The following is a 27,477-nucleotide window of genomic DNA, read 5'->3' as shown; positions in this document are numbered from 1 at the left end:
TGTGTTGAATGAAGATTGTAATGCATCATGAGTCCCGTAATGCAATCGGTTAATTTGTGTTTCTTTTGGGTGACAGGTATCTCCTGCCCTATTGCAGATGCCATCTCTACGCCACTCCTCCAGATGGTTTTTACTCTCGACTCCTGCAGCTTCGGGTGAATCAGTGGAGCACCATTTCGATCTTATGGGACGATCGCCAATGGGCCACATGCCCTTACGCTGTACTGGTGGCTAGGTGCAACATTTCGGCCTTTCAGCTCGACTAGTGCCTGCCTCATGGGACGGACCTGCGGTTCTTGCCGCTTCCATGTTGCCTTTTGGAACGTTGATGTAGGCCCTGTGTGCCATGATGGTACAGGGCGTCACACAAGTGGAAGCTGGTCAATTATTGCAGATGCAGCCCTCGGTGATGATGGTTGTTTTGGTGTTATTTTGCAAATTGCTGTGGGGCCTTTGTCATTTGGATGTGCATTTAAATTGTATTCCGATATTTGTCGTGTTGCGTTGTTCTTTGCAGGTGATGTGGCGATTTTCGCTTTGTGGCGGTATGTATTGCGAGATGATCTGCATTGTGTTCCGCCTTCTGAGTTGAGTTGTGTGGTACAGTACTGGGCGCGTTTGCCTACGTAGCACAGTATGGTCACGGATAGGGGCTGCCATTGTGACTGTTTACATGATGTGCTGTTCAGGGGCGGGGGATTGGCTTTTGGCCGACTGGTGCCTGTCAGCCAGGTCGATTGGTGGAATGATGGGATGTTCAGAATGTGGCTGGTCACAGGTGACTGTGTTTGCGTGCGTTTGTTGGAGGGGGACTGGGGTCATGTCCATTGGAATAGCTTCTGTGTTGATGCCATCTGTGCCCTGCAGCTCCCATCGGCCCCTCTTGGGATGAGCCTGGCTGCTCAGTCACTCTGCCAACTTGTGTGGTACATGCTTCTGCTGATGGTTGGTTTGTTTACTGGCAAGAGTACAGGGCTGGTGCAATCCCCCTCAGGATGCTGTTTTGGATGTTGCCTTGCGCTGGTGGCAAGCGATGGGGGACTACTGTTGTTTTGTGTCATGTGTTCTTGATTTTCATTTTGATGTATTGTACCTTCACATGCCTGTGCTGCATCAGTACGGCTATGGTGACATGCCGTACATGGATGCCCACTCACGGGGCGCTTTGAGCCCCTGCATGCTTTTCTACGTTGGCATGCATGGGTGAATTGTAGATTTCACTGGTTGCATAGTGTGAGTACATTGCGCCTGCCAGGAGTTGTGCAATGTGGCCAGGGAGTGGAGTACAGGCACTCAGTGGGCCATTTACGGTTGGTTCACGATGCCGTATTTCTCGCCATGGCGGAATGGTACTTTACGACGTGCTTGATGGCGTTCAGTACATGTCCGCTAGGGTCAGAATTCGCGTACCGTTGCGCCATGGCGGTGATTCCGGTTTTGCAAGGCGCGCGTGCGCGTACTTGGTGCAGTTAGCGTTGCCGTTCACTGCGGTGTCGCTAATGGCATCGTACTTTACGGTGACGGGTCATAATCGCAACGAGCGGTGTTCGATGGCGGTATTGCATTTCCGCCATCATTTTTCCATTTCCGCCAGGGTCGTAATGAGGCCCATACTCCCGATGATGGCTAGCACATTAAAACAATGTGCATCTGTTGCTATTATTACTAGGTAGACACCTCAGATTTTAACATCCTGGTAGTAGACATCACTTATGTCAGTATACAGCCTGTAATCTTTACTGTGTCTCAACCTTTTATTTATTTTCAGGTGCAGATAAACACAATTTCTCAGCATTGAACTCAAACCTGGTTGTAGGTGAAAGGGTCGACTGCAATTGATTCGAATGCAATAGTTTCAAGTCAAAAGAACCGAAAAAAAGGGTTTTCTTTTGGTTTTTTTAGGGGGTCCACCCCAAAACCCCATTTTTGGTGTAAAAAAAAAATACATAAAAAAAAAGCATTTAACCTGTTTTTTTTGGTCCTTTTGACTAGAAACTATTGTAATTTGAATCAATGTATTCGACCCTTTGACTGGACACCCTCAAACACAGTAGGATCCCAATACACCTCGATACACCAGATGTCATACATACTTTCAGCAGTTCTTTCATTCATTTTTAGTTGCGTTTAAACCATATGATATACCTGAGCAGGCACAGTGTTACCCAGATTAGAGCAGCGTCTACAGAGCTACATTGAAAACAGACATTCCTCATGTCAGATGCTTGACATGGCCTTGGACCTCCAGTGGTCACTCCAAGTGGGAGGAGGCAGTGAACCCTCTGAATTAAGTCCACAAGTTGAAGCAGCAACTTAGTCACTTACCAAAATAGAAAATGCTATTGCTGCTGGAACGAAAGAATGTCCCGGTGGCACGCGATGATGAAACATCCGCTCCTCTACGAATGAGCTCCTTCACGAGGTTCACGTTCTGGTTCACAACTGCAATGTGGAGGGCAGTCTCACCTTAGATCAAGTGAAAATCATAGGTCAGCACCAAATAGTTGCATCTGCAGTTTCAGCCACACTTCATCCATGAGAACCCTGGTCTGTTTCCAAAACATGTTACAGGTATTAAGAGAGACTATTCAATTCTCAAAGAAGTTAGGCTATAAGAGAGATTTTCGATTCCCAAAGAAGTTACGGATATTAAGAGGGACTATTTGATTCCCACAGAAGTTAGGCTTTAAGAAAGAGTATGCAATTCCAAAACAAGTTACAGGTATTAAGAGGGACTATTTGATTTCCAAAGAAGTTAGGCTTTAAGAAAGACTATGCAATTCCAAAACAAATTACAGGTATTAAGAGAGGCTATTTGATTCCCAAAGAAGTTAGGCTATTAAGAGAGACTATGCAATTTCAAAAGAAGTTACAGGTATTGAGAGAGTATTCAAATCCCAAAGAAGTTAGGCTACGAAGAATGATGTTCGATTCCCAAAGAAGTTACAGGCATTAAGAGGGACTTTGATTCCCAAAGAAGTTAGGCTATTAAGAGAGAGTTTTCAATTCCCAAAGAAGTTACGGATATTAAGAGGGACTATTTGATTCCAAAAGAAGTTAGGGTATTATGGGGGACTATTTGAGGTTTAACCTGGATAGCAAAATAAGGAGTCTGTCAGAGTTACTATCAGAAAATTCTTTGTGGACCAAATAGTCACTCCCTAGGAGTGACTAATAATGTTTCCTTGTAACTTTGTTGAATTACATCGTACCACTTACTGGTCTTGCCAGATATTTTAAATTGTATAATACCAAATTGTAATTTACATGATATAAGGCCTCATTCCGAGTTTGGTGGTAATTCGGCAGTAAACGTGCCAAATTACTGCCAAACGATTACTGTTCCCACCACTTGGTCCCATGGGGTTACCCTGGGATTGCAAGTGGCGGTAATTCCCCATTCCTGGAGTCCATTGGACTCTATGGGGATATTTAGTGGATTTACCGCTGGCAGAATTACAGCAGAGTAACTCTGTCGATTTTTGGTGGTAACGTTATTTCAGGAGGTAAATCCTTCACCTTACCTCCAAATTTATAATTTGGTGGTGCGGGAACAACATCAAGAGGCCCATAGTGTTGCTGAAGCACGTACATTTCATTATTATCTTCACTGTTATTATTATAATTATTTAAAAAATGTAGGAAGAATGAAGCCATTTTGAGGTATGTTGCTGAAATGGGAAATGGGAGAAGTTGTAGTGGTATGCTAAACCAGCCGCTAGAGGGTGCACAACGTGAAAATCCCAGACAGAAAACGTCCCAACAAAATCTTAATAAGAAAAGGAACAAGTTACTTACCTGTAACTGTTGTTCTCCAGCATGGGTCTGGCATGGATTCACATGCTCATGAATATTCCCCGTCGTCAGGCTGGGAATCCTCGGTAAAGAAAAAACCAGTATCAGTTTCGTTTCTGATCTGTCTTTCGTAGTAATAACCAATCACTGGTCTCTGCGTCATACTGACCACAGCCAATGACTGCCCTCTACCTAAGCACCGCCTCTGGCAGCCATCTTCAGATTTGGAAGCACGTGAAGTGGCAGTATGACCAAGTGAAGAGCCGCAGAGGGGTAGGCGGGAGGGTTCGCATGTGAATCCATGCCAGACCCATGCTGGAGAACAACAGTTACAGGTAAGTAACTTGTTCCTTCTCCAGCATGGGGTCTGGCATGGATTCACATGCTCATGAATAAAGAATACATAGCAGTACACACATGCACAACCACGGGAGGTGGCAAAGGCTCAACATTAAGCATCACATCAACTCAACATTAAGCATCTTACCTCCTCACCAGGCTCACCTCAGGCGAACAGGTTGCGCAGCACTGCTTGGCCGACCCTGGACTCCTCCCTGGAATCCCGGTCGACGCAGTAGAATTTCGTGAAGGTGTGCGTCGACCTCCACGTAGCAGCCCTGCATATGTCCAGCAGGGGCACACCAGATAGGAACGCCGTGGTAGCTGCGATCGCTCTGGTGGAATGGGCTCTCGGACGGCCAGGCAGCGGTCGGTTTGCCAACCGGTGACAGTACATGATACAGCCGGAGAGCCATCTGGAGATGGAAGCCTTCGAGAGAGCCTTCCCCTGATTGACAGGTCCAAAGTTCACAAAGAGTTGTGACGTCTTCCGAAACCCCTTCGTGCGGTCCACGTAGAACTTCAGCGCTCTAGCTACATCCAGCGAGTGCAAAGTCCTCTCAGCCGGCGACGAAGGCGACGGGAAGAACACAGGTAACACCAAGGGTTCGTTGAGATGGAAGTCCGACGGTACCTTGGGCATGAAGGAGGGGTGCGTCCTGAGCACTACCCTCGTGTCGTGGAAAGTCAAGTACGGGGCCTTGCAGGAAAGGGCCTGGATCTCTCCCACTCGTCGTGCGGAGGTGATGGCCACAAGAAAAGCTGTTTTCCACGATAGAAACTTCAACGGGGCCGAGTGCAGAGGCTCGAACGGAGGTCCCATGAGCTTGGTCAGCACCACGTTGAGCTCCCATGCCGGGGCCGGAGCCTTCACCGGCGGGAACGATCTGAACAGTCCCTTCATGAACTCTTTCACCAGACGATGAGACCACAAGGACGTCCGCCCCGTGGTTCTGGTGTATCGGGAGATCGCAGCAAGATGAATCTTGATGGACGCGTGTGCCAAACCAGCTTTGGCCAGCGTCAGCAGGTACGGCAGTACTTGGGAGCCGTAATCCGTAGAGGGTTAATCTTCTGTGCGTGGCACCAGACAGAGAACCTCTTCCATTTGTGTCCGTAGCATTTAAGAGTCGAGGACGCCCTGGCCTTTGCAAGAACCTCTCTGCAATCGGCCGGTATGTCGTATCCTCCAAACTCTAGCGCTGCAGGAGCCAGGCCTGCAAGTTCAGCGACTTCGGGTCGTGGTGGAGGATGGCGCCTCCTTCCCTGGAGAGTAGATCCGCGTCCGCCGGCAGCTTGATCGGCGGGGACGCTGACAAGTCCAGAAGGTCCGGGAACCATATCTGCCTCGGCCACGCAGGTGCGACGAGGATCATCCTGCACCGTGACCTCTTGAGCTGGTTGACGAGCCGGATTAGCAGAGGCAAGGGAGGGAACGCGTAGAGGAACAGGCCCTCCCAGGGGAACGAGAAAGCATCGCCCATGCTCCTCGTCTGGGGAAACCTGCTGGCGAACCTCCGGCACTTGGTGTTCGTCGCCGTCGCGAACAGGTCGATCTGGGGTGTGCCCCACCGTCGGAAGAGGCGATCCACCAGATCCTGCCGTAGTTCCCACTCGTGGCACGAGCGCAGCTCCCTGCTGAGTGAGTCGGCGATGGTGTTTTTTATCCCTGCCAGATGAAACGGCACCAGAAAAATCCCTTGGGCGACGGCCCAATGCCACAGGTCCTGCGCCTCCTTGGACAGCGCTGGGGACCTGGTTCCGCCCTGTTTCCTGATGTAAAACATGGTGGTGGTGTTGTCGGTGAAGATCCTCACCACCTTGCCCTTGAGGGACGGAAGGAAGGACCTGAGGGCCCAAAACACTGCACGGAGCTCCAGGACGTTGATATGCAGGGACTTCTCCGTCGGGAGCCAGAGTCCCCTCGCGTGCAGATTTTCGGTGTGCGCTCCCCACCCTTCCAGGGAGGCATCCGTGGTCACAGTCTCCTGGTGGGCTGGGGTCTGGAAGTCCATGCCCGCCGTCAGATGCGCGCGGGTGCCCCACCACCGTATCGCTCGTCGGAAACTCTCGTCGAGCTTGATCCTTTCCTCGAAGCTGCCCGTCGTCTGGATCCAGCGCTCATCCAGGAATTCTTGCAACGGGCGCATCCGGAGCCTGCACATGGGAATGAGGTAGATGCAGGAAGACATCATCCCGAGGAGGGACTTGATGGATCTCACTTTGGCCGCGTCGGCCACCAACATCCGTTGCACCTTGCCCAAGATGGTCCTGGTCCTCTCCTCCGACGGGGAGGCCAGAAGGGACACTGTGTCGAGCCTCGCTCCCAGAAACAGTGCGACTTGCGCGGGCACCAGGTGGGATTTGGCGTAGTTCACGGAGAATCCCAGGTCCGTGAGGAGTTGGACGGTCCTTGCCGTGTGGACCACGGCGAGCTCCTTCGTCTTGGCGCGGATGAGCCAGTCGTCCAGGTAGGGGTAGACGTGAATCCCCTTGCGGCGCAGCTGCGCCGCCACCGGTGCGAGGCACTTGGTGAATACCCTGGGTGCCGACCGTAGTCCGAAGGGAAGGGCTTTGAACTGGTAATGACGCCCTTGGACCACGAACCTGAGGAATTTTCGGTGCCCCTTTAGGATGGGAATGTGGAAGTAGGCATCCTCCAAATCCAACGACGATAGGAAGTCTCCTTCCTCCAGTTGACCCAGGACGTGCTGGAGGGTGACCATCCGGAACTTCTGCGCCTTGATGAACTTGTTCAGCCGTCGCAGGTCCAGGATGGGGCGCCATCCTCCCGTCTTCTTCTTCACGAGGAAGTATCGCGAGTAGACTCCGGAGCCCCGAAGCCTCTTTGGGACGAGTTCGATGGCGCCCTTTCTGAGCATCGCCTTTACCTCCAGGAGAAGTTGAGGGACGTGAAGGCGTCCAGCACCCAAAGGTCGGTGGAGATGGACTCCCACACGCTGACGAAGCCCGCCAGCCGGCCTCCCACCGGGGTGCTTCGGTGGGGGCCCGACCCCACGGCCGGTTCAATCCTGCTTGGACGCGGCCTTGCCGCCTTGACCTCCTTGGCGACGACGGCGGGGTCCGCTAGACTTGCCTCGTCCTCTGTAGGCCTCTTGCGACGACGAGCGGGCCGCTTGACGGTAGGAAGCGAAACCGCCGCCGGAACCTTTGGAGGCGCCCTTGCCTCCGCCGCTCCGAAAGGGCGTCCGTCGTTGCTGCAGGACTCCAAGGGCCCGGGCCGTCTCAGTATCCGCCTTGATGGCCTGAAGGGAATCGTCCACTGTCTTCCCAAACAGGTTGTTCCGGTCGAAGGGCATGTCCAGGACTCTGGTCTGGACGTCCTGCCGAAAGTCCGTAGCTTTGAGCCATCCACGACGTCGAAGGCAAACGCCGTTGCCCAGCTGGCGGAACCCAGTGTCGGCGATGTCCGTCGCCACGGTGATGGCGTGGTCCGAAGCCACTTCACCTTCCTGGAGGATCTCAAGGGCCTCCGCCCTCTTGTCGTCCGGCAGAAAATCCAGCAGGGGAGCTATCTTGTACCAGAGCTCCCTGTCGTAGCGGGCCACGATAGCCAAGGCGTTGGCCGCTTTAATCATCGTCGCTGCCGACGAGATGACTCTACGTCCCATAGCATCCAATTTCTTTCCCTCGCCGTCCGGCGGGGAAGTCGATGTGGAGGCCGCACCCCCCCCGCTTTCTTCCTGGCTGCCGCGGAGACGACAGAGTCCGGGGTAGGCTGCGCCCGGAGGCATAGGGGGGCCGTGTCCGGGACCCGGTACTTTTTCTCGTACCGGTCTCTTCTAGCTGGCGTAGTGGAAGGGTTCTTGAGGAGGGAAAGGCCCTCATCCCAAATGTCGTCCAACAGAGGCACTGCGAGGACCGTCTTCCTCTTGGCCTCGCGCCGCTGATAAAGGAAGCCTTCCTTTTTCTTCTCCTCAGGGCAGAGTTGGAAAAGCTCGGAAGCCCTGGAGATCATGGAGTGGAAAGATCCGATCTCGTCGGGCGGAGAAGCCCTGGTGGGGGGCGACGACGGAAAATCCTCGTCGTATGCCTCGTCGTCCGTACCCGTCGCTGCCGTGTCAGTCCCCGTATCATCCCCTCGGGTGGACGGGGAGGAGGGCTGGACGGGGCGCGACGGTTGAAAAGGAGGTGGAGGATGGATCCTTCTTTTCTTGGTAGGGGGAACACCAGAAGGTCCCGGTTCTGGATCCCCCGACGGGAGAGGTTCCTCCGTCGGTAACGGTAGCCTCGTCCTTATCTCGGTGCATAAGGACTGTATGGCCAACAAAATGGCCGCCGAGTTGTCTCGCGGCGCTGGCAGAGGGGAATCCGACGGGCGAGCAGGGGCCCCGTCGGTATCCTCGATGTCGTCGTCGTCACCCGCGTCGGGGTCCATTCCGACGGGCTGGCCTTGTTCCACGCCTAGGCCGTGGCTTAAGACCTCGATCAGCTCCTCTTCTGAGGTTGAGGCCGAATCTACGACGACGCCCTGCCCCCCCTTCTTCTTCCCCACGGAGGGTTTCACGGGGGTCCTATCGATGGGCACAAAAGAAGACTCCCTCCGAGGAGGCAGGGAGATTCTGGGCCCTGAGGTCGCCACCACTGGCGCAGCCTCCACAGGCTGAGCCAGGGCCGCCGCGACCGTTTCGATAGAGGGCTTGGTCGGATGGATCAAGGCCTTCACCACCTTAGGTGCGCTCACCGCCTTATCCTTGAGGGAGGGGGCACTGCCACGCTCCTCCTCTGCCTTAGAGCTCGACCGGGGCCTCTCCAGGTGCTTCGCCGGGTGCTCGGCCTTCCTCTTACCCGACCCAGAGCGTTGGCTCGTGGTTGATGGTGCCGGGGAGGGTGCGCCCTGCCTGGTGCCCGTAGAGCCCGACCGTTCGGCGCTCCCGGTGCCAGCGGACTCGCGGTGCTTGGCCTTATGTTGGGCCCCCGTCGCCGGGGCGCCCTCAAAGGTCTTAGAAGACCGCTCGGATTTCTTCTTCTTCTCGCCAGACGGGCTCTTACCCTCCAGCCAGTTGGCGAGACGTTGATGACGGTCCTTCATGGTCCGTTCCGACATGTTGCCGCAAAACGCACAGTCCTTCTCCGCGTGCGTTTTGTCCTCATGAAGGCAGTAAAGGCAGAAAGAGTGTTCGTCTTCCTTAAAGACGTTCTGCAGCTGGCATCCAGGGCAGACCCTGAACAGCTTTCCGGGCGTCGAGCTTCCCTTCTCCTGGGCCATCTCTGAGACCGGGCCTGAGAAGCTTCTGGAGTCCTCCGAAGTGTAGCTCGACGAAATCTTCACCCTTGAGGGGCACAGACGAATCCGACACGGGTCCCCGTTGATCGGATGTAGGATCGGTGGAGCTTGAGGCTCTTTTGACCGAAAGAATTGAAGTTTTTTGTGAAAAAGCGCGAAAAATAGCACTAACGCTCGAGAGCAATAGCACGAGGATCCCAACACATGAACGTGCGGTAAAAATCTGAAGATGGCTGCCAGAGGCGGTGCTTAGGTAGAGGGCAGTCATTGGCTGTGGTCAGTATGACGCAGAGACCAGTGATTGGTTATTACTACGAAAGACAGATCAGAAACGAAACTGATACTGGTTTTTTCTTTACCGAGGATTCCCAGCCTGACGACGGGGAATATTCATGAGCATGTGAATCCATGCCAGACCCCATGCTGGAGAAATAATAGAATGGATTGAATGCATTATCAAATTGATCTTTCATGTAGCATGCTAAATAGTTGCAATCAGTCCCAGAAAAGTGGTATACAGAGAGAGACACAGACACATCAAAGGCAGGCTGAGGGAGTTGGGAGGGCCCCAATCCTTGAACCCCCTAACTGTGCCCTGGTTGTTGATCTTAGTACCACTATATGCCACCCGATGACTTGCACCATCGATGCTGGCCTGACTTCCTCTTTCATTTCAGGAACGCAAGAACCAAGATGCAATGCTGTGTCAGAGGAGCCTAGGGGACAAGGGACAAAGCCACTGGCAAAGATACTGATCCTGACTCTAGGGTGTCAGCAAGAACCAAAGGGACACAACTTACCGCCACTCCAGAAAGCAGCCCAACTAGTGAACCTCGGCCACAGCAAATAGAGACTGATTCAATTGCTGCATGTGAAAAGGGGGCAGGACCAAGTTTATTTTCCAAGACTCCCATATACAGACTCACCACCAAGGAAAAGAGCAGACATGGATTGACTCATAGTGTCAGCTGTGACTCACAACCTATGGAGGTGGGAGGAAGGCCATAAGAAGGCAATCATGGGTATAAAAGACTTGGAGGGATGAGAAAGAGTGAAAGGTGTTCGGGTGAGGTAGAGCTGAGTGCTGAAGAGTCTGTGCAGGAAGTGGAGGAGGGTGGACATGAGGTATTGTGTGTGGGAGAGAGTGTACCAAATAGAAAGAGTGTTGCTGTGAGAGTGCTTGTGAGTGTGTGATAGTAGGGAAGGGTCTAGAAGTTTAGTGTAAGAGTACGTAGGGTGGAAGGAGATAGAGTAATATGTCTTATAGGGGTGAAGGAGGTAGCAGAGGAAGAGAAAGGGAGGACAAGAAAAGTAAGAGAGAAAGAGAGAGAAAGAGGAGGAAGGGGCTGTAGAGGGGGATGTTAGAGGTAAGAGGAAATAGTCAGTGGATGAGAGAAGTGGTAGAAATAGACAGGGGAGAGAAGACTGAGAAGTCTAGAGGGACAAAAGAGAAACTAGGCGGCGTAAGAGAGAGGAAGAGAGAAGATAGAAGGTATGAGACAGAGAGAGAAGGGATGGACTGAGAGTAAAAGAGGACCAAGAGGGAGGAGATGGTGAGGGAGGTGGAAGGAGGGACGCAATAGGTGTAGGACGAGAAGGGGGAGTAGCAACTAGGGAGGAAAGATCAGGGAAAAGAGCAAAATGAAGAGTACGGGCGAGAAGCAATGTGTCTGAGACTAAATAGGCACCATTAAAAACAATACTGAGACCATTTGCGTGGGACTAGTAGAATAGGTTACTTTAGGAACCCTGGAGGGAGTAAGTCAGAAAAGTCCTTGGCCTTTAAACCCTCACCATGTCAGGAGACTAGCTTAGGCAGTAAGGAGTACCAAGCTGTAGAACCTACATGAATGGTAGGGGTTAGAGAAGCCTTGGTTAGGGTGGAGGGAGCTCATGGGAGGTTGAGTGTCCAGCCAGAACACCCCTTAGCCAAGTTCACATACAATATAGAAAAGTAAAAAAATAAAAAAACATTTGGAAATACTGCCAAAAAAACCCTTGCAACATCGACCAGACCCTGGAGATTCTTAAGGGTACATGTGACAACACGTTAAAAACTATGTTTAACAATTAGCAGCTAAGGTATCCCTGACGCATGTTAGAAACCCTTCCAAAAATCAAACCCTCTATCCCGCCACAGGACTTCTGAACCATAGTGAGGCCATTTTGGGATTGTACATCGATGGGGGAAATGCTCTCCAGGGCTCCCAGCTGCTCACTTGGCTCCTCTAAAAGCAGTCCACCATGCTTGAGCATGTCTTACTACAGAATTTGACTGAATTACTCCCACCCTACATAACTTCATTGGCTTCCAATCCAAGCCAGGATACTGTTCAAGATTGCATGGATCATGTACAAAGCAGTCACGAGTAGCACACCAGCGTACCTGCCGGCTAAGCTCCACATATCTGGTGGCACACGCTCCTCGCGCCAACCGGCTTGAATCACAACTCATCCGCAAAGAAAGGGCCGGCAAACAATCCTTCTCTTGTAATACACCCGCACTGTGGAACTCGATCCTGGTGTCAGCTCAGAATGCCCCCACAAGTCTCCAATTTCACAAACCTCTCAAAACACGGCTATTTCAACAACACCTGACCAAGGACTAATTCCACTGGACGCAAAGACCTCACAGTACTGCGCTACTGTTAAAAGATGCCAGCCCAAATGCCCGCGACCCACACTCTGTACAGCGCTCTGCTGCTCTCGAGCTAAGACTGCACTTTAAACAATAAAATAAAAATAAAAATTAAATTAAAAACTATGTTTCACAATTAGCAGATACAGATTTGCAAGCACTAGAGCACACTGCATGCCATAGGAAGCTCCACAACTCCTAGACCAGTTAGTGGCATCTCACAAGTATACAGTTCCCAGGGAAAGAAGAAAGAGAGTACCAAAGCACTAGCAGACAGAGTGATATAAAATGGCTCATACATTAATTTGGGGAAGCAGGGATCAGGAAAAATCTTCCAACTCTTGAACATTGACAAAGACATTGGAGATGTTTATCAGCCTTTAGCCATTTCAACAAGAAGTAGATGTATGATGTTAATCTTGCATGAATTTTCCATGATTTGGTAAAAGGGGAGGAGAGGCATTTATCACCCAAAGCATTTTAGGGAGATTATTTTGTACTAGGCTGCAGTGGCTGGACAGTAGGGTTGTCTTGGGCAGCATATTTCTGTGCCAGTATATAGTACTTTTTTAAAAATTTCTTTGACATGAAGTTTGTATTACATCAAACACTGAGCCACTACCCGAAACTGACCAATCCTTAATTAGCCGTCATGTCATGGGGTAAGCCAGCAGTAAAGAGTAGGACATATTTCTGGCGGTTCGGTGCCGCTCTATTGGAGGGTACATCAATATTGGAGGCACTTGGAGTATGTATTGCATAATAACGTGTTGGCCATGAAGGGATGGCCTTGATACTTTGGGAATCCTTTAAAGCTATTCCAGCAGGGCAGATAAGAGCAACAGAGACCAGTTCAAAGAAATCAAAGAGCATGGCCAGTAGCAGCTGAGAAACTTGGGTGAAAAGGTCTCTAGAAGTTACTTCAAGAATGATATTCGTGAATCTGTGGAAAATAGTTAGGACCAGATTGCTACAAAGTGAAAAGCCCAGAAGACTTCCAGGAGGGTAGCAAAGTCTTTTGATTCTTATCATGCCAGATATTGAAGAGAAGAGCCACAGATGATACAGTTGAAATTATGAATCCCTTATTCAGTTGCACAGAGACCGAGACAGAGGGAATTGGTAATGTTTTTTGCAGTACTATGAAATATTGGATTGTGATGATTTGCGCCCATGGGAAGATGAGATGAAGACCTTTCACGTCAATGGAACAGGGAATGAGGGACATTTTTCTCAGCCCTATTACAACAAATTAAATCAAGATAACCGTTTCCGCCATGGCTTCTAGCAAAGTAGGTGGTCTTGATGGGTTCAGTATAGCGCTAATAAAAAGTTCCAGGCCATATCACATAAACAACTATTAAAGGTTTATGAAATAATATTGTGAGACGGCAAGCCTTGAACTTTTAACCCTTTCACTGCCCTTAGAACAATTACATGTGTCCCAATTTACACCGAAAAGCATTGAATTGGCGTGTCAGGAGCGAAAACGGTTAAAGTAACCAAGATTATTATATTTCTGAAAGATCATTAAAAGGTAGGCCTCAATTCATCAATTCCGCGTCACAAAAAAAAATTATACAATGTTTAAGAAAATATTTGCTTATCCAGTAAATGGAGTTATAGGAATTATGAGGGGTACAAAGGAGGAAGGTTTTCTACAGAATGGACATCCAGCCACATACGATCTGAACAGAGCTGTCGAACATATTTAAAACGGAAAGATATAAGGGGTGGAATTATTGGTAAATACCCAAATGTCCTTAATGTGGTAAACTAGGGATTGTTATGGATCATTCTGGCCAGGTGAGGGTGAGAGGGTCAAGGGATGTCCTCACCCAGCCTTACCTTTTCACTGACATTTACCAATGGCAATATATGCACAGGAAAGTGAAACAATTGCAAGTTTTCTGCCAGATCCCACTCCAAAAGCTCAGATATATGCAGACAACTGTGGCGATGTGGAGCGAGCAGTCGGACAAAGAGGTGGCATTATTGTGTAGTTTATTTACTAATCAGCAAAAAGGGGCTAGCTTTCCCCATCTCTGCAGGGTTATCCCCATCAATTCTAAGATAAATCAGGTGTTCGTCGTCAGGATGAGGGTCAAAAGAAAGTCTCCATCCTTGTCCTAAAACCTGCTCTAACCCTACTACTTTACACTTACAAAATAGTTCAGCATTCACAGAAAACAAAATGCCAGGAGAATGGCTCCCTACTGGTGAACTGGTTCAGTCTTTTCAATCTTTTGCTTCAGTTTCTGATTCAACAAAGGGCTCTGTGGTAGGAGAATGACTCCCTTTACCTGACCCACCCAATAGTCCTCAAAGGTCTCCTTCCAACTGAATTTTACAGACTTGTTCCACAATTTCAATGGTCCTTCCTGAACTTTTCCCACACTGCAAGTTCTCTCTATATAGCTCTGGTTTCTTTGTCTCTACACTGCTATTAATGTAATCACTGTGACGAGGGAGAGTACTCCCGAGGAACTCTTTACTTTTATTAGTTTCACTGTCACCACTGTGATGGGGAAGATCACTCTTGACTTTGCTGCTTCGGTAACTTCTGCTGTAGCAAAGGGGACTACTCCTGAATGTTTCTTCTCTGTGGCTTCTCTTGGTGTTACCACCGTAACGAGGGAGATTACTCCCCGGTGTTTCTTCTCTCAGTGTTACTACTGTGATGAGTGAGATTATTCCAGAGTATTCCTTCTCTTTGGCTTCTCTCAAGTTTACCACTGTAACGAGGGAGACTACTCCAGTACTTCTCCTGAGTTTCAAAGGGGTCACCACTGTGACGAGGATATGCAACTTTGATGCGGTTATATCCTGACTGCGTCCTGGGTCTCCCATTATGCCTGTTACCTTCTATCATCTGTGAACATCCATGAATACCTGCTCTCTAACCTTGATTCTAATCTCCCCTCTGTCCTCATTTTACTTGATCTCTCTTCTGCCTTTGACATGGTCAACCATGCCATCCTGCTCAATCGTCTCCGTGATGACCTGGGTATCACCGATCAGGCCCTGGCCTGGCTGACCTTGTTCCTATGTGATCGACCCTCCCAGGTCCAACTTGGGTCCTTCCTTTCCTTTATTTCACTCTCTACCTGTGGTGTTCTCCAGGGGTCTAACCTCTCTCCCTGGCTGTTCAACCAATACCTGGCACCTCTCACCCACTGCATTGCCGCTCTCTGCTCCAACTTTCAGTGCTATGCAGATGACAATCAGCTAATTTTCAGCCTCCCCTCTGCCACCCCTTCTCATTCTCTCATCTCTGACTGTCTGTCTGCTAACCAGGAGTGGTGTGCCGCCAACGATCTCTGCCTTAATGCCAGTAAGACAGACATTCACCTCATCGGCAAACCTGCACCCTCCTTTCCTGCCACTCTCTGGCCGGCCTCCTTGGCCCTTTTGCTGCTCCCACCTGTTAGGCTAAGAACTTCTGGGAGAGAGGGGAGTAGGGGTGCACAGACATGTCAAATGTCCAAGAGAGAAACTAATATCTCTTTATGGTCATTTGCTACAATAGCCTTTCATGCAATGTATACACAGTTTAAAAGAACTCCTTCAGGTGCAAATGAGCTAAAGTCAGAAGGCCACTTCGGACAAATAACAAGACAAAACCAGAACTATGTATCGCTATACAGTAGGCCCAAATGCACTCCTAGGGGGACAATTGTCCCAATGTAGTTCACTCGATCACAAAATTGAGTGCCCCACCTGTAGTGAAGGCAATTGTTTGTTTCAATTTCAACATGACTTTAGCATTCAAAACTTAGATCGAGGATCATATTTCAATGAAAATTTATATTGACATTTCATAAAAAGTAATCACAGTGGTATTTATTGTTATTCAAACAAAATCCTCAGTGTCAATATCCTTCATATGTTACATCCAGTTAAAATCAAAGACCATAACGGTAGTCATACATATCATCAACAGTCGTCCTTAATACCTACAAACATAAAATAGTATCCTAACTAGCATGGTTAGGTTTGAACAAACTCAAATACACTAGTTCCCAGTAGCGACGAGGATTAAGTTCAAGGCCCTCTGTATTGACCACAGGGCCTTCTGGGGCCTGGGTCTTCAATACCTCCAACTCTCTCTTCGTAAATACCTTCCTACTCAAGCTCGTTGCTCCTCCACCTCCAACTCCCTCAGAGTCCGTCGCTTCTCCAAGCAAGGAGTTGGTGGTAGATCCCTTTATTCAGGTGGGGCCTCCCTCTGGAACAGCCTCTCTGCCTCTCTGAAACTTGAGGAGAACCATCTCCGGTTCCAGAAGCACCTCAAGACCTTCCTCTTTGCATGTACCATCTCTCTTCCTCTCCCCTGTTGATTTCCTGTCTGATAGTGCACTGGTCACCTGGCTACCCTCTGATTTCAGGTCCAGGTCCCTACCTGCCCAGTTGCACACCTGCACTGCCTCCTGACAACCTTTGCACTTGGGTCTGTATCTGTAACCCTACAGTCCCTGCACTTTTGGACACCTTCTGTCTGCACTTACCCTTGCACCTGCCACCTGCCGGCCACAATTCTTGTTATTGTTTTGATCCCATGTACAGCACTGCCCCTCCCCTTTCCCCTGGCACTTTTACCCCCCCTGCACTTGTGCGATCTCAATATCACTTGGCCTAGTAAGAATTTTGTCTCTGTCCTCCCTCTGTTCCCCCTTCCTTGCCTCGTCACACCTTGAAACACGTGTGTATAGGCATGTTACAAATGCCATATCATATTTTGCGGGCAAGTGTCACCATTCTTTCTGAGGGGTCCAGGCCACTTTCTTCACCGCTGGACTTACGCAGCTAAGTACGCGTCTTCTTCCTGGTGGTTTTCCTTTGAAGCCTTGGCAGTCTCAGCATCGTTTATGGACGAGCCGGTCCACCCTCCTTGGGTCACACCACTACATGGAGCTCTTCTTCCTTCTGGGTTTGCGACTTGCCTGCCTGTTACTTGTATGCTCAGGATGGGCCACTCTCCATCCTGACCGTGGCTCTCCCGGCTCTCACTTCTGGCTTCACTGGTGCTTCACACTCGCATCTCCCAGCTCCTTCTTCCCCATTAAAGGTTAGTCCTTTCTCTCTTTTATTCAAGTAACACTGGTCCCTCCCCAACGTGAACGCAGAGCCTTTTGTTTGTCTTTGCAAGTTGATCTCTACTCCTCTTTCCCTCTTCTTCGTTTCAGTATGGTTGGCTGCTAACCAACAAGTACTCTTTGTATAGACATATTCTTTCTCTTCTCAGTACTATTAGAAGATGTAGGTGTGAATGGTTCAGCATCACAGTAACAAATAGAGACTTCAGGAGCAGATACCTTAGTAGGGTGAGGGGATGTAGGGATGTCCTTCAAGAGGCTATGATGGAGTTCCATAAACAGAAGGGAGTCCTTATCCCCGAGGGAGGAGTCTCTCGCTATGAGGTCCGCCTGCTTATTACCACCCCTAGGAGGAATATTTGGAAGCTGCCCCACCTCCCTAGCCACATAGGGAAGGAGTCCCCCCTTGGGAAAAGTGACAGAATCCCATGAATTATCACACAAAAAAGTTCTCCGTTTGCAAATCAGGGTGGAAACTCTCTAATTAATTAAAGATATTCCAAGGCGTTTACAGAATGTCAGGATATAGAATCAACACATTGAACAGTAAGGTGAAACTAGTGAATGCACACAATGCTACATTCTCATACCTTGACCCCCAGAGGATGCTTGGTTTAACTGCCCCTAATAGAACTAGTCAATAAGAACACTCTGAACACCAAGCACAAGGTTGCCTCACTCTTAGCTTTCTCTTTCATGCTCAAATTTTAAATGTCTCTCTGCTCTTACCTTCATAAAGGGCAGATGTCTTTGGCTCATTGACCAGGTCTGGTGCCGCATCGAGTAATGCAACCGCAGCCTCAAGGTTATCATACAACGCGGCCACATGCAGGGCAGTCTCACCCACTGCACCTGAGGATCAAGAGAAAAGCACTCGTTATAACAAGTGGTAGATTGTATAATCAATAACATTTTCAAATATCAGCAATAGAGTAGTCAGGAAGGTCAGGCGTGTGGGACATACCCAATGATAACATTTAAATACTGATCACTCTGGCAAGTGAACATGTGCCCAGCATTGCCAGTACGGCAACCAGTCAGATTACCAAAAACAGATCACGGTTCCATGAAAAATTAAAAAAACATCAAAAACCATGCCCGATGAAAAGATCATTACCCATTACAGAATGCGTACGCGGCCTCTGGGAAATACGGGCAGGAATGTCTGCAACATAGAGGCAGTGGGCTCACAGACCGCCAGGCCCTGGCAGGCTGGTCATACCATGCTGCGCTAGCATGGACAGTCCGATACTGCAGTCAGGCAAGGCCTACCATTGGAGTAAATGACAAAGGAACGGTTTATGTGGGGAGCAATAGCTACATGTTCACAATAGACACATGAGAAATAGTGTACATTGAAATATATGGACAGTCATGTCTTTGAATGGACAGCAATATGTTTTACAGGACAATGGCTCAAGAGAGCTGGAACTTTCCTCAGCTCAGAACTCTGATGCCCCTTGGAGGCAGACAGTCTCCTTTCCCACACCCCTCCCCCGCTCGTTTGTCAGCTCAGGTGGACTTGCCATGTTGCAAACCATTCTTCCTGGCACATGTTGTTCTCCTGTACTTAACATTTTATGGTTTTGCAGACTTCTGGCACCTGGAAGAGGAGGAGAAGGCCCTCCAGCTGACTTGATATTGCCCTGGATGTGCTATCATCAAATGTGGATATCATAATGAATTAATTGACTTTATGTGTATCATAAAACATTGCACAAATCTTTTACACATGTTTGGATTTACAGCATTATAATTCCAGTCTCAAATTCTTTTCAACAGCTTTCCTGTCATATACTTTGTTTGTGTTGAAAATGGACAGTTATTGCATCCTCATCCCGGGTTCGGTATTAGGTATATCCTTTCTCTCTCCAGCCCCAGCTTCTGTACTTGGTATGTTCCCAAACCCTTCAAGAAAGGAGCCATACCATGCCTATCCTATCCCATACATCGGAGCAGGTTGTTTGTCACCCTATGCTTCTTTCCAGGCCCTCTTCCAGAGAGCCTGCTCCCGCATCCAGTTTTATTCTGACCTATGCCTTGTGCTGAGGCCTTGTTGCTGGGTGTTTTGCCCTGATTCCTTATCCTGAACCCAGAATTGATTATTGTTTTCAGGACTCAGCTGAGGTAGCTGTGTCCTCTGCTGAGCTTAAGCCCACCTTGGGCTTACCAGGGATCTTTGATGTAGTTTGCTGTGCCAGAGGGAAGGGTAACACCCTGAACCACTGGCATTCACTACATCTAGATCATGACTTGACAAAATGGCTCGAACCCAACCCTGCAATTACCTTCAGTAGAGCACCTACTTTGAAAAATATTCTCTGTCCATCTTTCATGTCTCAACCACCCAGTGGCGGGACACGGCCTGCACAGGGGAGGGTCTAAGGCTTTCACAAATGTGGGAGCTGTAATATGTGCTTGTATACTTTGGAGACCGAATTGGTTGATTTTGGTATAACTGGAAAACATGTAATCAATTCATTCATTAACTGTAACACGGCATTCGTAGTGTACTGCATCATCTGTATCTGTGGACTAATGTACATTGGCAGCACAATTAGGCCTCTCAAGATTTGTATTCGGGAACATTTTTCTACTTTATCAAAACAGGAATCTAAATACCCTCTGGCGCTGCATTGGCAGACTTGTCACCAATTGGATAATGTTAAGGATATTCGTTTCACAGGATTAGCCCAGGTATGCCCACCTAAGAGAGGAGGTAATATGGAACTTAAGCCAGGCAACTAGAAGCACGTCTTATTTGCAAACATAGACTGGTTGCGTCTAAATTCACACCATGAGTTTCATGTATTTTTATGAATTAGTCTGTGGGATACAGGAATGCGTTCTCGTTTGATTCCCATAGATGGTTTATTTCATATATTTATATTCATTATAGTTATAACATGATGAATTGTCCTAACATGGAGCAACAAATGGTTAACACTCAGTGATATAATGCTGCCTTTCTGCACTACTAACTTACAGTTGTAGTTTGTAATGTCATTTAAGCTGACTCATTGTTCGACTGTGATTTGCCAGTGACATGCCGGAACTGTATGGTACTATTCCCTTGTATTGTGGTTGAGATACGAATTCAATGTGCTTTTGGTTTTAGGTGGATAAACAATCATGGCCATGTCTGTTGTACAATATATATACTACCCAATTCTAATTTACAAATTAATGATCAAGGAACGACTTTGCCAATGGAGGTAGCGCTGTGGTTGTAGGTTTTACCTGTCAATCAATCATCAATTATAGCACGTGCACTTTAATTCCCATTTCAGTGCGGCATCATTTTGGCATTTGTCTAATTTCCAAGTGGCCCATAATACTATGTGCAAGCGACACAGTGAATTTCCCCGATTTAGTCTGGGTATTCCACCGTGCGTATGGTCGTAATCGTTGTGTGAGGTTGACTTCCTCACATAAGATGGCGGCCTTTGAGATACCGCAGAGCCCATTGCAGCCCGCGGTATAGCGTTTCATTATAATCACTGGTAATGCGCTCACGCGGCCTCCCTTGAATCATTCGTATGCCAGAAGGCAGGTAAGCGAGACATCTGTACACATTCATACGGTCCCTGCCAATACTTAATGAGCAGCAATTTGATTAATGAAGACCCGCGTTCAAATTTAGGCTTGCTTGTTACTTTTTCCCCCTCTTCTTTGAATTGGAATTGACGTACTGGCTAACTCAACTTCGCGGAACCCTCATTGTTATTGTTGACTCTAATCCCTTTCAATTACGGCAGTAATTTGGATACGCTGAAGCTCTTATTACTGTGCATTTGCAATCGAAGCCTTAATTAAGGTAAAACAATAATATCTTTCTGTTTTTAAACATATATTAATTATTTTCTATAGTTAGTGTAATTCTGTCTTATTCATGACTTAGATTCCAGACTAGGAACTATATATTGGTTACTACACCTAATTGGTAAGTGCAATGAAGCTAGATGTATTTAGTAGCAAGAATGGCAATTTAACTTTTGGTCTGTGCTAAATTATTATTCACACTGTTTGTGATCATCTATTGTGCAGAGTATCAGACTGGACAATCATTTTTGGTAAATATGCCTTTTCATTGTGCCCCTAAAACATAACTATGTGAATTTTGGAACTATTATAGATCTGCCCACGGTTGTCTCTCCACCTCTTTGGCTAATAGTTGTTGTTGTTTTTTGTTATTTTGTCTTTACTTTCCTGATTCTGGGATTGTTTTGATGCCACTACTGGAATGGTAATTGCTTAATTGCATTTTTCACAATAATTGGTTTATATTATTTATCAGGCTAACATGCACTGTTTTGGGTTGCACTCAATGTTGATATTAACAAGAACCTTTTATATATATATGTGGCACAACCTCTAATGACCCCTTGGTCTGGACTACATATTGTAAATGGCAATGTATATATCAATGTATTTTCTAAACAAAATTGATTATATTGGTAGAGCCTCAGAGGAAGAGCTACGCTCCAAACACGTGTCAGGCTGTTTAGACCACTAATTAAAATACAGTAGCAACTGTAGTTTTTGGACCTTCTTTGTTGTGGCACAGTTCTACTGTTTACAACTGTTCTAATTCCATTCCAATACGACCTGGAACTCAAGAACTTACCGCTCATATGGGATATACAATCTATAATAATGTTAAACACATCTCAAGCGCCTAGGCCCGGTCGCTCAGCAACTGAGAACAGCTAGTATGCAGGATATTAAAAGAACATTGAAAACGAAATAACCACCTTGCTCCTTGATCAAGGCTTACTTGATTCCCATATTTAAAAAATGTTTCAGAGGAAATCCAGCAAGCAATAGATACATTGCCCTTCTTGATGCACCAGTAGGATCTTTTCTTCACTGCTCTTAAGAGAATTGAATTATCAGGCCATCAAGAATAATACACTTCTGTTGGAACAAACGGGGCTTATAGCAAAGATGTCTACCATGGAGAAGATATTTCTTAAATCAATTCTGGTAACAAAAAAAACGAACAGGGCTGGAAATCCACAATTCTATGCAGACTTCAGGGACGTCTCGGCCACATGGACATCTTGGCTCTTTCGACAGGTCAAATAGGCAATTTTTATGGACGAAACTAAGTAAATGGGGTATTGACCCAGGATTACTAAATGTAATATCTTAATCTGATCGAATAGATGTCATTAGAGTTGGGACTCACGCCTCTTTTTACCGTAGTAAGCAGAAAGGGTTTTGGTTATTGCCTTAAAATATAAGACGCAGAGCGTTTGACCTTACCGTGTCTTTGTAATGACCTTTGATCTCTTGGAAGGGTATGGAATTAAGTACCGCTGCTGAATTGAATGAATTCTTCAGTGACTCAATAGAGGTGCAGGTTGTCAGCACAGGTGCAGTTTGACACTCCATGTTTGAAGCAAAGCCCTTTTTAAGGTCTGGGAGGAAAACTTTACGCAGGCTAGGAGCAAGGGTTTAGCCTAAGAGTATACAAAATGTGTATCACATTTCAGGGAGGTTTCTAATAAATTGTATAAAAGGCTCTTAATCTCTATAGAATAGACCGGTTGAGCGCGCTGGCAGTGTTCAGATCTAAACTCGCGATTTCCCGATGGGAGAACGCGATGACCCGGAACCCCCCCCCCCCGCTCCACCCCCCCTACATCACACACACACTCCGTGGCTTGTTATCTCAGAAGGGTGATGGCGCAGATGGAGATTAAGGACTCAGCTGGGTCTCAGTTTGGCGGGAGGGAGGTACTTCTAAGTCGTGGAGAACGTTTTGGCTGCAATATCACTTTTAAAATTAATGATTTTATCAAATTAGGGGGATTTTAGATATCATCTTTGAGATGTATTGCTTGTTTTAAAAAATAAATTACATTAATGTATCTGCATTTTATTGTTTATAATTAATGTTGTCTTTGAATAATAATGGTTTCGCATTCTTATAATCTAATGTTGTATTAACACAGTTTAAAGCATGAAAGGCTGAATTTAAGCTAAAGCGCATAAATAAATCTAAAACAGTTGGCACCCAATACAAGTCTGAGGCAAGCACAGGTAATACCGGGAATTGCACCATTCACATATCATGTGTCTGCCACATGAATATACATGCCAGTAAACCATGTGTGAGGCCAGCAAAGGTAATACCGGGAATTGCACCATTCACATATCATGTGTCTGCCACATGAATATACATGCCAGTAAACCATGTGTGAGGCCAGCAAAGGTAATACCGGACATTGTACCAGTCACACGGGTGATGTATTGTGTGTCTGCCCCAAGAATATGCATGTGAGACACACTAACGTATCAGTGGGCAGTGTGCACAGAGGTTCAATGGTCACATGTTAGCAGCCAGTAAGCTTCAAGGAGCTGTACTGAAGTCACTGTGCAGCCCTTACACTGCAGAACACATGTTTTCACGTGACCATGGAGTAGTGTAAAGAGTGTTGCAGAGTGCTATTCTTACATTTGATTGGACATTGAAGTTGCTATAGGTCATTGTTAGGGAGAATTCTCTTCTAAGGCTAATTTCCTTTACCTATAGTCCCCCAGCAGCTTTGCTGGATTTTAAGGTTTTTTTTTCTCCTACTAAGAGCGAGACTCTTTTTCCCACTCTTAGACAGATTGCTGTGTGTGTTTTAGGCTATTTTTGTGCTTATGGTCTATGGGGTTTTTCTCACCCTCATAGGTATCATCTTTTTTACATGTGTGTTACACAGCACCCTCAGTGCAGTAACACAGGGGTGTCATAGTGACCCCCAAACATAGACTCCATACCCTGGGACTGAGTACTGCCTCCCAGGACATGTAACGTCCACATTGACTTTACTAGTCAATAGTTATGAACAAAACCAGTACAACCCATCTTACTATGGAAGTACTGGAAAGGGTTAATAGTTTTTCACTGGTGTTCATTTTTGAGAGGGTACCACCCAGTCCCTCTCTCCAAAGTTTCTGGCTGGTGGCAGTGGTTACTACCATTAACATTCAACCGCAAATATTTTCGTATCAGATTTTCCCATTGTTCGAGGCTACCACTTTTACTGACAGCCTCTAACAAACCGCTATTTATTTTATTATTAACTTTACTCCGGTAGGTTTTTATTGCCAGATCTTTGATATTTCTTTCTCAAGTCTTTCTCTGAAATCCTAACCCAGGTCGGGGATCTTTTGTTCGTCCTTTTGTCGGGCTTCTGCACAGAAGCCCTCCTCTCGGAGCCACTGAATCTGGGGTGGACAGGATGTGTGGGAGGGGGAATAGGCACCCTGGACAGGGTTACCTAGGCAACCCAAGTCGCACTGTGCCCGAATAGGCTGGGGGGTTATCCCGCCAGGATAACCACCCCGCTGTGTGAGAAACAGCTAGGCTGTATGAATGGGGGTTTTTCTGCATAAAAGGAGGGCTCTGAGGACTGGAGAACAAGACATTGCCACTGGGACTAAGAAACCCGAAGAGGAGAGAAGCTGAAGACATCTGCAATGACTGAACCACCGGTGAAGACCTGCTGCAGATCCTCACCACTTTTCTCCATCGACTCGAGAAGATCTTCCCCTGCAAGAGTCTTCTTCCCTAGACCTGCTGGGGCCAACCAGTTCACCAATCGCCTTCCAGGACCTGCCTTGGTCGAATCGCCAGTGCCCAGCACTAGGAGACTGGATAGCCAGGCACCCGTCCACCACCACCGCGATTTAAAGGAGCGTACCTTTTAATCCATTTCGGCATCACCGCGGCTGGCTTCATCCCTGGGCAGTGCAGTGACTCGAACCTTCCTCTACGATGAGAGCCTCTCTTCCTCTGCTGGATCTCTAGAAACTACCGCCACCGCAGGAGCCTCTTCTACTTTTAAGGTACATTGTTCCGCTAGGCCTCCCGTTTCGTTGGGTACTGCTAAAGGTGTTTTAAATCCTTTACTTACCTTCTTGGTTGGCCGCCCCTATCATCTAACATTGTCTTTTTCCTCCTGCAACCGCCTTTTCAGCTGCTAAACAAAGACTTCACTGCAGCTACTAGAACAGTTTGTTCCTGGGCACTTTTGCCTTGTACCAACTTTGGCACAGGCCTATTGACTTTGGCTAAATCTCTTACAACTGCCTTCTCTAGATTGCTTTTCATCAAGAAATGTGTTGGTGCACCTAAAAGGAACAGGTTACTTACCGGTAACTGTTGTTCTCCAGCATGGCTCTGGCATGGATTCACATGCTCATGAATATTCCCCGTCGTTAGCCTGGGAATCCTCGGTAAAGAAAAAATCAGTATCAGTTTCGTTTCTGATCTGTCTTTCTTAGTAGTAACCAATCACTGGTCTCTGGGTCATACTGGCACCAGCCAATGACTGCCCTCTCCCTTAGCCCCACCCCTGGCAGCCATCCTCAGATTTGGTAGCATGTAAAGTGGCAGTATGACCAAGTGAAGAGCCGCAGAGGGGTAGGAGGGAGGGTTTGCATGTGAATCCATGCCAGACCCATGCTGGAGAACAACAGTTACAGGTAAGTAACTTGTTCCTTCTCCAGCATGGGGTCTGGAATGGATTCACATGCTCATGAATATAAGAATACATAGCAGTACACACATGCACAACCACGGGAGGTGGCAAGGCTCACCATTAAGCATTACATAAACTCAACATTAAGCATCTCTTAACTCCTCACCAGGCTCACCTTAAGCAAACAGGTTACGCAGCACTGCCTGGCCGACTCTGGACTCCTCCCTGGAATCACGGTCGACGCAGTAGAATCTCGTGAAGGTGTGCGTCGACCTCCATGTAGCAGCCCTGCAGATGTCCAGCAGGGGCACGCCAGACAAGAATGCCATGGTAGCAGTGATCGCTCTGGTCGAATGGGCTCTCGGACGGCCGGGCAACGGTCGGTTTGCCAACTGGTGACAGTTCATGATGCAGCCGGAGAGCCATCTGGAAATGGAAGCCTTCGAGAGAGCCTTCCCTTGATTTACATGTCCAAAATTCACAAACAGCTGTGAAGTCTTCCGAAAACTCCTTGTGTGGTCCACGTAGAACTTCAACGCTCTAGCTACATCCAGCGAGTGCAAAGTCCTCTCGGCCAGCGACAAAGGCGACGGGAAGAAAACTGGTAACACCAAGCGCTCGTTGAGGTGAAAGTCCGACGGCACCTTGGGCATGAAGGAGGGGTGCGTCCTCAGCACCACCCTCGTTTCGTGAAAAGTCAAGTATGGAGGCTTGCAGGATAGGTCCTGGATCTCGCCCACTCGTCATGCAGAGGTGATGGCCACAAGAAATGCTGTCTTCCAAGACAGGAACTTCAACGGTGCCGAATGCAGAGGCTCGAATTCGCGCCCCCATGAGCCTGGTCAGCACCACGTTGAGCTCCCATGCCGGAGCCTTCACCGGCGGGAACGATCAGTACAGTCCTTTCATAAATTCCTTCACCAGGCGATGAGACCACAGGGCTGGACGTCCTGTAGTTGTGGTGTATCGTGAAATCGCTGCCAGGTGTATCTTGATGGAAGCATGCGCCAGTCCCGCCTTGGCCAGCGACAGTAGGTACGGTAGCACTTGAGGGGCCGTAATCCGTAGAGGGTTGATCTTCTGTGCACGGCACCAGAGAGAGAACATCTTCCACTTGTGTGCGTAGAACTTGAGAGTTGAGGACGCCCTGGCCTTTGCAAGGACCTCTTTGCAGTCCGCCGGGATATCGTACCCTCCAAACTCTAGTGCTGCAGGAGCCAAGCCTGCAAGTTCAGCGACCCCGGGTCGTGATGAAGGATGGCGCCTCCTTCTCTGGAGAGAAGATCTGTGTCCGTTGACAGTTTGATCGGTGGGGACTCTGACAAGTCCAGAAGGTCCGGGAACCAGATCTGTCTCGGCCACGCCGGTGCGATGAGGATCATCCTGCACTGGGACCTCTTGAGTTGATTGATGAGTCGGAGTAGCAACGGTAACGGAGGGAACGCATACAGGAACAGGCCGTCCCAGGGGAACGAGAAAGCATCGCCCATGCTCCTCGGCTGGGGAAACCTGCTGGCGAACCTCTGGCACATGGAGTTGGTTGCTGTCGCGAACAGGTCGATCTGGGGTTTGCCCCATCGCTGGAAGAGTTGGTCCACTTGATCCTGGCGTAGTTTCCACTCATGGCACGAGCGTAGCTCCATGCTGAGTGAGTCGGCAATGGTGTTTTTTATTCCTGCCAGGTGGAAGGGTACCAGAAACATCCCCTGGGCGACGGCCCAGTGCCACAGATCCTGGGCCTCCTTGGATAGGGCTGGGGATCTGGTTCCTCCCTGCTTCCGGATGTAGAACATCGTGGTGGTGTTGTCGGTGAAGATCCTCAACACCTTGCCCTTGAGGGACGAGAGGTATGACCTGAGGGCCCAGAAACCCGCTGGTAGC

The 27,477-nt window shown here is 48.2% G+C and overlaps 1 protein-coding gene across 2 annotated transcripts in view; it reads right to left on the bottom strand.

The window, feature by feature from the left end:
- Nucleotides 1–27,477, bottom strand: part of LOC138580097 (transient receptor potential cation channel subfamily V member 5-like) — a 388,386-nt gene that overhangs the window by 279,461 nt on the left and 81,448 nt on the right. For both annotated transcript variants that reach the window (XM_069650376.1, XM_069650377.1), the window contains exons 3-4: nt 17,846–17,968; nt 2,326–2,466 (exon numbers count right to left, since the gene is read on the bottom strand). In XM_069650376.1, coding sequence (XP_069506477.1) covers nt 2,326–2,466; nt 17,846–17,968 — 264 coding nt within the window. The remainder of the gene's footprint in view (nt 1–2,325; nt 2,467–17,845; nt 17,969–27,477) is intronic.

Source organism: Ambystoma mexicanum, chromosome 3p, assembly GCF_040938575.1.
Source record: "Ambystoma mexicanum isolate Mex_15411 chromosome 3p, UKY_AmexF1_1, whole genome shotgun sequence".
Taxonomy (NCBI): Eukaryota; Metazoa; Chordata; class Amphibia; order Caudata; family Ambystomatidae; genus Ambystoma; species Ambystoma mexicanum.
This window is presented reverse-complemented; position numbering and strand designations above follow the sequence as displayed.